Here is an 11,530-nt window from a genome sequence, read left to right on the forward strand (position 1 = left end):
AAATAAATCTGATGTATCATCATGGTCTTCAACGCAGTCAATAGAAAATGAAATTATTTGGGCTTGGGACTTAATTTTTTTAACAGAAAGCCGGCTATTGAATGGCATTGTGGGAAATGTAGGATCCGGTGTTTTTGGAGCTGTACCAAAAAACTAGGGACTAAAAGTCAGCAATTCATTTTGACAAGCTGTCTGTTGAGTCCCAATACAAAATTGCTGGAAAAACCCTGTCATTTGCCTTTGTTTCAAAAAGTTTTTAATTTTCGGGATATATCAATTTGGCTATATTATGGGGTATTAACTGAACTTACAGTGTCAGTAATTGCAGGATTATTTAAAAATGTTTTAATAGAAAATGAAATTATTTAAGAAAACATTATGATATATGGACTGATGCTGTAAACAGATCTTCCTCCTTTTAAACTGTGTCTGCAAATGAGGGAACTTAATTCTGATGGGGGCATGAAACTGCTTTGGTAATTTGGGATAAATGCTTGGGTGAGCACTCTCTGTCCAGATTTAACAACTCTCAGCTGAGGCCCATGGGAACTTGAGCAACTGTTGTCTCTCACCCAAATGTAAATTACTACCTGGAAAACAACAGCACACCCCTGATGCGTATCTGTTTGAATTTGAATTAAGAAGGCGTTCAGCTCAGGATGTATACATCTTCTGCACGGGCTGCCATTTGAAGACAAAACAAAAAAAAGAGCATATCAATTTGGATTATGGATGAGTAATCGATGATCAGAAATAGAAGCTTGGGGAAATAACATATTGCAAGAGCTTCCTTGGATCTTAAATTTAGATTGGAGATCAACTCACGAGAAGCTCGGATATGCAGATTCGTGTGGTCCAGATCTGGGGTTTCCTGATCACCGCTTTGGGCTGGATCTTTGTTGCCTGCACAATGGCCATGGAGGGCTGGAAGATCTGCGCCACAGGGGGCATGGGGGGCTCCTCAGTCATCAAGGTGGCCTGGTACTGGTCCAACCTGTGGAAATCCTGTGTTACAGACTCAAGTAATATCAGTAACTGTTACGACTACCCTGTGCTCTGGTCTGTGGAGGGTAGGTAATACATTTCCACCCTATCTAACAAACTTAGTGTCTCCACTCACATCTAGACTGTCATTAATGTCTATTTGTGTCTTACTGTATGACTCCAGGTTACATCCAGATAGTGCGAGGCCTGCTGATGACAGCCCTTTCCCTCGGCATGCTGGGGTTTGTGCTTGGTCTGATGGGTATGGAGTGCACCTTCATTGGGGGAAAAGACCGGTCAAAGTACAAGAAGATCTACGCCAGTGGCTGGTGCCACATAATCAGCGGTAATTTCTAGATTTATTGAGAGGACAGTCAGCAGATGTATGTACACGCAGTGCATGTAACAAGTTATGTATGTGTCAATGTGTTGCCTATAGCAAAATGTAATTGAACTTAACTTATCAGATTGAATCAAGCTGTCCAATATTTTGGTTTATGACCTGCAAAATGAATGACATTACCCTCATCATTGTGTTTAGAGCTTATTAGCAAAAGTTAACGTCTGCACCAAAATAATGTGGTAAACATTATTATTATGTATACATATTATGTTTGCGAAATATTAGCATGTCAGCATTCTCTTTGTGATAATGTTGGGATTTTTTAAAGTAGCATTTGGATTAATGATTCAAATACACAAATGCCAAATCCTCTTAAAAAAACGAAAAACTTGAAATTAAAGGACAGGAAATCAACTAATACGCGAATAGTGCAAGATTTTTCTTAAGCGTTTTTGGATTTGGATTTTTTGGGGATTTGTTCTTCCAACACATCACCCCATTTGTGCATAATCCTACTGTACATTCTGACATCCCATTCAAACCTAATGTTTTCCAATAAATAGACGTTTTTAAGAGGGCGCCCTCCCACCTTCTTTCCCAACATTATCCTGTAATATGAGACTGGGTAATGGCTGAAATTTGGTAATTGTAATATGATAAGATAGATCGGTGTTTTCCCATATTTTGGTTTGTGAGCCCTAAACACACAGACATGTCCCATGTGACCCTTTTGTAACAGGTTGCCTATACGTCCACATGTTACCAGCTAAACCAAAGACTATTTCCCCCCCTTGTTTTACTTGAATATTTTTTAGAAACCTGGAAAGTAAAATTTATCCAGCAATAAAAAAAAAAGATAAATTAATTGAATTAATGAATTATTTTTTTACTTACTAAAAAAAATCTTGCTCATCATTTTGTGACCCCTTCATATTTATCTTGTGAACTGTTTGGGGGGGGGTCCCACCCCCATGTTAGGAAACACGGATGTCTTTTTCTCTTATTAAAGGCAACATTGCATAGTAAACTAATAGTATTTTCTGAATTCTTAAGACTCAACTTGATTTCTCTTCAGGTTTGCTGTCCACATGTGGGTATGCTGTTTATGCACATTTTGTTTCATTAGAATACTTCAACATTGATGGACTAAAGTAAGTTAACAGCCTCAAATGTAACTATATATTCTCTTTCAGCAAGAAAAACAAAACATTAATCATTATAATCAATCAGATCAAAACATAAATCCTACAGAATATCTGTTTTAACACTGACAGATATGACATCGGCACCCCGTTGTTCCTCGGCTGGGTTGGCTCGGCCATTCACATGACTGGTGGTTTCTTCTATGTGTGGTCAGTGTGTATGCTGCTCTTCGGAGAAGAGGCAACGTGAGTACAGACACGTACTTGTACATGTTGTTGTTGTAACATGTCAGGGGAAACTTCCTTAATAAAAACCTGTGTGCTTGCAAAATGACTCATTATCCAAAATGCATGAGGCTGTACAGAGAAGGTGAAAGGTGGGGGTGTGCAGATAAACACTCTGGGTACGCTCCATCTTACCTTGCAGTACAACCCTAAAGCCATTGGTGTAAACAAACAGATGTTTAACAGCTTCCCTGGTTGAATGAGTAAAGAAAATAACTGCATGCTCTGGATCATTTTCAACACTAAAAGGAGCTCAGAGAGAAAAAATCTACACCAATGCTGCAGCCCACTCAAGATTCCATGTAGTTTCACATGTAACACCTACTGCTGATAGAGCGAAAAAACTATATTTATATTCAAATTATTTGTTAGATGAAAACATTGATACCACTACTCTCATGTTTGTACTCTAAATATGAAGAGCCTTGAGCCATCAGCTTCATACCTTAGTGTGTGTAGTAAGAATGTAAGTAAGAGGGATCCAGCAGCCCTGTAACGTTTGGCGATAATGTGTTTCTCTCTCCAGGGAAATAAAGGTCCAGCCACTACCAGACCCTGAGCAAAACAAGTCCACCACAGCTCTGTCCACAGGGTCCAAGATCACATTCAAGACCAAAGTGGCCTCAGAGTCCGATTTTCCCCCAAAGTCTAAGCACTCCGACCTGTCCAGCATTTCCTCAAGTTTAGAACGCACATCCAAATCTGGACGCACATCCAAGTCAGGGCAGTCATCCCAGACTGGGCAAACCACTGGTTCTGCAATGGGGAGGTCAGGATCACAGGCGGGATCGGAGTCACCGATGTCAGGCAGCTCGAGGATTAAGACTAAACAGTTCTCTAAAAAGTCTTATATTTGAATAAATGTGAGTCATAATGTGACTAACAAATATGAATACGGACTCATGATCTGATGCTTTTCTATTCAATGTATAAGGTGGTAAAAGCAAATTCAGCGATGTGTTTTGTTTTAAAAATAGTGATACAAATCTTTTTTCACTGAACTGATTAGTAGACAGTTTTCTGCCTGTTCATGTTTATCATGTATAATGTTTTAACTAGGAACCATATATATTCATTATAACTAAGGCACACATCCATGTCTAATCAAATTGGCAGCCTTTATGTAAACATTTAAACAACAAAGAGCAACTCCACCAGGCTTATTAGGTCTGGTTGACAGTAAACAGTGTCTGCTTTGCTGGTTTTTAAACCTTCACACAAATACACAAGCGGCAGTTGTAAGAAGTCTGGATCTACAGTTTTACATCTGAAGCAAAGCTCTTGTGGCTTTTCTTTTCTTGAATTATTGGTGGACTTATTCCTTCACAAGATAGGTAGGCATTAAACACCTTCACATTTGGCACTATTGGCTCTACTTTTTATCATCTACAATGTCATCTTAGTTACTGTTTGTACTTAACACATCAAGGCTCTCTATTTACCAGACTGAAGAGATGTGTAGGACACTGGCTCAGATCCTGGGCCTGCTGCTCTGCATAGTGGGCTGGGGTTTTGTGGGCTGCACCCTTGCTATGGACCACTGGAGGTAGGCAAATAAGAGTTAGAAGAAACAAATGGAATACATCTGATGCACTTTAGCCCTAGATATTGCAGGGACTAGTGTCTTGACTGAAGATAATAGCTTGAATAAAAAAAAAAAAAATCTACCCTAGAACCCTAGAAATGTAAAAAAAAACTACTAACCTGATTGCTAACATGAAAAATGTATCATCCAAAGTGAATTTAGTTGAATTGTCAACCTGTTTGTGTAAATGTGCATGATCAGAGTGCCAATGTTTTTCTTTTATTTTTTGTTTCCTGAATACGAGATTTCCTATGCATGCAATAAATGTTAATTAATTTGCATAGCATACAATTTAGTTTTGTTGTGGTGTCAATTTGAAACAATTTTTGGATATGGCGAAATTTCATCATCTTTGGCAATGATTAGGACTGGGCAATATGATATATATATATATATATATATATATATATATATATATATATATATATATATATATATATATATATATATATATATACACACACACAGTACAGGCCAAAAGTTTGGACACACCTTCTCATTCAATGCGTTTCCTTTTTATTTTCATGACTATTTACATTGTAGATTCTCACTGAAGGCATCAAAACTATGAATGAACACATGTGGAATTATGTACTTAACAAAAAGTGTGAAATAACTGAAAACATGTCTTATATTTTAGATTCTTCAAAGTAGCCACCCCTTTTTTTTTTTTATTAATAAGGGAAAAAATTCCACTAATTAACCCTGACAAAGCACACCTGTGAAGTGAAAACCATTTCAGGTGACTACCTCATGAAGCTCATTGAGAGAACACCAAGGGTTTGCAGGGTTATCAAAAAAAGCAAAGGGTGGCTACTTTGAGGAATCTAAAATATAAGACATGTTTTCAGTTATTTCACACTTTTTTAGTACATAATTCCATATGTGTTCATTCATAGTTTTGAGGCCTTCAGTGAGAATCTACAATGTAAATAGTCATGGAAATAAAGAAACACATTGAATGAGAAGGTGTGTCCAAACTTTTGGCCTGTACTGTATATATATATATATATCATCAAAGCGTTATAAAAATGTCTATTGTATACATTTTTTGATATTGGTTCTATGTCTAAAAACCAGCAGCCATGCTGCATTACAGCAATATTTAATATATCATTTGGGTGACACTTTACGTTCTTATCCTAGCACTTTATACTTAATACTACTTAATACTCAGTACTTTTCATTTGTCAATTATTTAATTCATACAGGAGCATACAAAAATAGAATTACCAGAAAAAAACGCTATATCGTGATACATATCATTAACAAGACATAAAGTGACCTACAGTGTATCGGTATAATAGATTTTGGCCAGCCCTTGGTTTAATAAATGTACAAAGCAAACTCGATAAATGATGTTGAAATTTAAAATGTCTGAAATCCAATTTTTGGGATGGATGGGTAATAGATAACAAATAATGCTGGAAACAATGTACAAATGATGTCAAAAGAAATGACAAAATGTCAGTCTATTGCACTGCTGTATACTGTAATAATACATTTTAATGTGCAATACTAGCGACCCTGCAAAGAATTTAAACATGATGTTTACTCATGAGAATCACAAGGCCGTCATGATGATGTCATCAGGGTTAACTAGGATTGATACTTACATTTGTTTTACAGAATACCTGTGTTACTAACTGGAGGTGTGGAGTTTAAAAGACAAGGCCATTTAGAAGGCATGGAGTTTCTAATCAAATAAGCTATTGAGGGGCATTATGGGAAATGTATGATCCAGTGTTTCAGTCAGAATATCTCAGCCTGGGCTGCTTTAATTTTGAACATTCTTTTTTAATCGGTCTATTGAGTCCCCCAACTTTTGCGGGAGTGCAATATAAAATCACTGGACTGCCCATTTAACATGCTGAATTTCTGTTTGACATACTCACAATGTATCCTTGTCGTTGTGACAATCCTACTCTTTATATGTTGATGATGCCCTGCTCATTTGCCCGGTGGCAGGCAAAAAGGTGCAGGAGGGCAAAATGAGACAAGGTCTGTGATTAGGGAATGCAGTGCAAACAAGACTGTGGACTAAATATGTAAATGAGTGCCAAAATGGTTTATTTATTTTATACTTTTTCTCACTGGAGGGTGGCCCAGCTGGGGGGTCGAAGGGGCTCCTCTGGAGTGGTGACAGCTTGGTACTGGTCTGACCTGTGGAGGGACTGCTATGAAGACTCCACAGCTCTGGTGAACTGTGTAGACTTCCGAGTGCTGTGGACGGTCAAAAGTGGGTACATTTAGGCCTGTAACAATTATTACATAATTGTCGATTTATTTTTTACATAATCACCGTTTCTTAGCTAAGATCTTAAGGCCTATGTTGTTTATGCCAAATTGTAATTATGTAAATGATTATTGGTCAGACTATATATTTTTATTATGTCAATGCAAGTTGTTGGCAAAAGTTCATAGCAACACAAATAATATAGCAAGAAAAAATGTTTTATGATAATAAAGAGGCGTGGTTTACTTGTGTTATTATATTATCTGGGTCACATAACGGTGATCTGACCAAAAAGATGTATCCTGGAGTTCATTCTAAACTTTAATTTGTTTAAAAAAAGTAATAAATAAATAAATAAATATTTTTCAATTTGACAGAAGAGACGATTATATTGTTATCGCAATTATTTCTGAGACAATTAATTGGACAGCAAAATATGGAATTGTTACAGCTCTAGGTACATTCACAAATAATCACAGATTTCCTTTGAGTCTTTTTACACAGTGCTCATAGAATGTAAAATACATAAATGAATAAGTGAATGCATGACCAAGATGTGTGTTTGTCTGTTATCAGCATACATCCAGGCAGTCCGGGGGCTCCTGATGATTGGCCTTTGCCTTGGCTTCATTGGCACAGTGCTCACATGTTATGGGATTGAGTGCACACACACCGGTGGAGACCAGAGCAGTTATGACAGGATGTTAATAACAGCGTCTGCTTTCCACCTGGTCGGCTGTGAGTTATGATTTGTTTGCATTCCCAAAGCCTCAGCTGTTGTGAAAGCAGCTTCTCGGAACATCACTGGTTCTTCTCGTTTTTTCCCCCCCATGTGTCATCGGCATTCCGTCATGCAGGCGTATCAGAGATGGCTGGTTACTGTTTATACATAAACAGAGTAGTTGAAGCTTTTTTACACAGCAAAGCAGATCCATCGAAAATGAGGTAACATGTGACCTTTGAATCGCCCTCATTAACATGTAAATGTGAGTAAACACAAGATATTAGCCAATTTTAACTGTTCTCTCCACAGCTATGAAATTGGACTCCCCCTATACCTTGGCCTGGTGGGGAGTTTCCTCATTCTACTTGGCTGTACAGTTCACTGTGCAATTGTGTGCAGAGTTAAGCACCCAAGGTTTGTTAACTTACCATTCAACAAAAAAAAAAAAAAAAAAAAATGCCCTTCCTACAAAAGAGCTATTTCCAAATTTTCCAGAAATCTGAAGTAGAGTAAATTTACCAAATACTCACTGATGTATACTGTTACTGTTGTTTCTGACTGGAAACAATACTCTCACTCTTTGCAGCAGATATCCCATGGTTCCCCTTTTCAGGGAAAAGTAGAAGAAAAATAACACATCTGTGGACTATCAAAAATGTCAAATGACCTCAGAAATGCTTCTCCCTACAAGATGGCTTTAGTTGTGGTTATGTAACGCTATAGATGAATTACAATTGTCCAGTTCACCCAGCAATGAATCAATAAAAAATATATACACACATGTATCATTATCTAATAACTTGTTCTGTCTAAAATGAACTGTCACATTAAAGATAATATTGACTGTAAATTATATTATAATACGCTTAAAAAACTATGTCTAATCTGTCCAAAATCGTAGAACGCAACCTTCCTACCTGCCCTTAAAAATTCCAAATTACCAGAAACAATACTGAGAACCTCTGTATCCTCCAGCCCAGCAGATAATGTAAAGTGTGTGACTATTGTTTTTCAAATGTACAGTATAAATGTACAAAAATAATAGCCTACCAAATGAGCTATGCATTTAGAAAAATAAAGAATGAAAAGGGAATGGTTTCCATCCTCTGACTATATTTTCTACCTTTACCCAAAAAGGAGCTCTGACATACAGTACATGTAGACATTATATGCTTGTTTCTTTGGGAGTTCAACCCTAATGTTCTGACTAGAGACATTTCTTTTGTCTGTACATTACTTTTTTGGCAAACAAAAGCAATACATATTTTTTTATGCAAATCCCATACAACATATAAAAGATTTTTTTGATAGATAGAGATAGAAAAGAAGAAAAGGTCTTTGAAGAAAAAAATCAAACTGTTGATTTTGCAATAATGATGAAGCCAAAAAGAGAAGAGTTAACTGCAATGTTAGTATGATCCAGCAAGACGTAATCCTTCACCCAATCCTTCCCCTGAGTGCGGGGAACCTGAAGGATGCTTACAAGGCAAAACCGTCTAAAAGATAAGGTGAGAAAACAACACTGCTGGTCTGACATATCAGCAATGACATAGTGGGAGAGCTCAGTCCAGTTTTCCGCTGTGGGAAGTTGTTCAAACTTGGACAGTACTCTCTATATTTAACACATCTTGAGTTTTTTTTAATCTCTACTACTTGAGGACCAGCACCTACCATGAAGCGCAGGATGGTGGTGATGTACATGGAGATCGGCTGCTTTGTGTCCTGCCTGTTTGGCTGGATCCTGGTGTGTTCCACCCTTCCCACAGATTACTGGACTTTCTCTGAGGTGAGCGATGTCGCGTTGACCACCATCAACTTCTACTCCAACCTGTGGAAGGACTGCGTCTCAGACACCACGGGGGTGTCCGACTGCAAGGAGTACCCTTCCATGATGGCCCTTCCTGGTAGGATACTCAGAAAAAATATCACAACCTTACTTTCATTTTTTTAATCAAGCTTAAAAACAGTTGAAAATATTTAGGGACCGTAAAAGTATTACTGGGGTGGGAGAGGGGCTGAATTTTTAAATAAATTTATGTTATTTTTTAATTAAAATTAATGTATATTAATAATTTGGATACAGTCCCTTAATGAATTTGGCTCCATTGAAAGGTTTTGCAGTGACAACCATTTTCTGTTTAGATCACACTGCAGTAATAAATAGATATTTCTTTAGGTAAAGTGCATTAAATGCACTTATGGTACATTTATTACTCATATGGTTCATTTATCTGAAAAAATGTTAAGCAACATTTCTGTTTCACCGGTTTTCTTTCAGCGTTCCTACACGCCACCAGAGCGCTCGCTGTCTGCGCAGTTATCACTGGTTTCTTCGGAGGCGTCCTCACACTCATAGGGATGAAATGCACTAAAATAGGCGGATCAGAGATTGCCAATGCGAGGGTGACCTTTGCAGGCAGTATAACCTACCTGGTTTCAGGTAAAAAATATTTTTCTGTTGTTTTTGAGTTAAATTCAACTTGAAAATTATGCACTCAGGATGTTTAAAGTTATATATTTTGTGATAGGATTCTGTGGTATGATCACCTACTCATGGTGGGCCAACAAAGTCATAACAGAATTCTTGGATCAAAACTTCCTACCACAGAAGTGAGTACTTTTGAAGGAATATGTTTATTATTACAAGTTCCCTGGAAGTGATATTTAAAAATAGGGATTAAAAAAAAAAAAAAAAAAGAGTGCAGAAATACTAACCATAACTCTTCGAAATACCTCAATACTTGCTGTTCAGATTTGAACTTGGAGCTGCAATTTTTGTTGGCTTGGGTGGCTGCATGCTTCTCCTCTCTGGAGGGACAGCGCTGTCTTACCTCTCTGGAAAAGATCTAACATCAAGGTAAATACAAGACCTCTATATTTCACTTAAACTGTTGTGTTGTCTCTGTAATCTTTATTTATGACCATGACTAGCTGTGTTGCTTACCATATCAAAGCCAAACAAAATTATTTTGTTTTTAAATGAGTAGAAACATTGGGATGAATAACTTCACCATGCATTTCCTGTTTCAGTAATGTCAACAATTCTGCAGAAAGCTCACGTAGAGCAGCCACTTACACCTCTGCGCGGACCAGACGGACCTACATGCTGCCGGCCTCGGCGTCCAGAGTGACCCTGGTGCCGCCGATATTTAATGAAGGCAGGAAGAGCCAAGCAAGCATAGCACCCAGTGCAACAAGAAAAGCCAGCGTCACCTTCAACAGGGACAGCTTCGTCTGAGCCAAAGGGGACTTCTGAGCTAGTAAAGTTACTTTAAAGATTTAAAAATCTACTCGTGTCTATGACTGGTATCAATCTTCTAATCAAACTCATGGCAAGAAAGCACATAAGCGTATTTACCAAAAAGTCAAACATTTCCTTTAATGAAGTTATGCACGACTGGAAATATAAATTCTGTTACTAAAGCAAAGCTAAGTAATCCAGATCCTGCAATAAGGCTGTATTGTTTTTAAAAACTTTGTATTTATGGCTGTTTTCGTCCTTTATCATGCAGCACCTTTGATTCTTTCCTATCCATCTGCCTGCTTTGTTCTTTTGGAACAGACTGAAAGGTTCAGTACAAAGCAGAATCATTGCCCATAATGCACTCTCTTCCAGCTAGGTGGCAACACTGCATGTAATATGAATTAGTATTTGTTTACAAATCTGTTCAAAATGAAAAGTTCTCCATGCTTTTCTATGGTTGTGTCTTAGGTTGTTTCCTTGTAGCCATTATTGATCATTCTCGTGACTTAGAGATCACCAGAGATACTATAAATACAAAACAATATTACCATCTTTTTTGTTAATTAATTCAGCGTCCCTATGTTTCCTTTCCTTTGTTTTCTGTCAATTTTCATATAGAGTTGTTCTGCACCTGAACTTCTTCTGAGTTGCCAGAAGATGGCACTCAAAATCAGACAATCCAACAAATGACAATGATGTTTTGTATATTTAATATCTATGGTGATCTATTAGTCACATTAGTGATCACTGGTCAACCTCAGATTTCATCCTGATAAAGGTTAGACAGCTGAAAATGTTTGGGAAACAATGATGAATGAACAGTGATCAATGATATTTAAGGAAGCCAATGCTGCCAGAACAGGGCGCCGACACAGCTGTAACTCTCATACAAAAACAGTTTTACAAATGAGCTTCGTGGCCGAGTCAGGCAGCCAGACTGAAGCACTGACATTGAGGATTTTATGTCTGCTGTTCCACAACGAGACA

General features: G+C 37.6%; 2 protein-coding genes across 2 annotated transcripts; both read left to right on the plus strand.

The window, feature by feature from the left end:
• The first annotated feature begins 838 nt into the window (after positions 1-838).
• cldn10e (claudin 10e) lies at positions 839-6,592 on the plus strand. The gene is made up of 7 exons (XM_028572437.1): positions 839-1,070; positions 1,169-1,330; positions 2,403-2,478; positions 2,602-2,715; positions 3,281-3,523; positions 4,184-4,300; positions 6,439-6,592. The coding sequence occupies exons 1-7, from the start codon at positions 839-841 to the stop codon at positions 6,590-6,592; spliced, it is 1,098 nt and encodes a 365-aa protein (XP_028428238.1).
• Positions 6,593-8,971: 2,379 nt separating this feature from the next.
• Positions 8,972-10,537, plus strand: cldn10d (claudin 10d). Its single transcript, XM_028572383.1, has 5 exons — positions 8,972-9,203; positions 9,578-9,739; positions 9,828-9,909; positions 10,052-10,156; positions 10,330-10,537. Exons 1-5 carry the CDS (start codon positions 8,972-8,974, stop codon positions 10,535-10,537), a joined length of 789 nt encoding a protein of 262 aa, XP_028428184.1.
• Positions 10,538-11,530: the final 993 nt, after the last annotated feature.

The sequence above is a fragment of the Perca flavescens genome, chromosome 24 (assembly GCF_004354835.1).
Source record: "Perca flavescens isolate YP-PL-M2 chromosome 24, PFLA_1.0, whole genome shotgun sequence".
Taxonomy (NCBI): domain Eukaryota; kingdom Metazoa; phylum Chordata; class Actinopteri; order Perciformes; family Percidae; genus Perca; species Perca flavescens.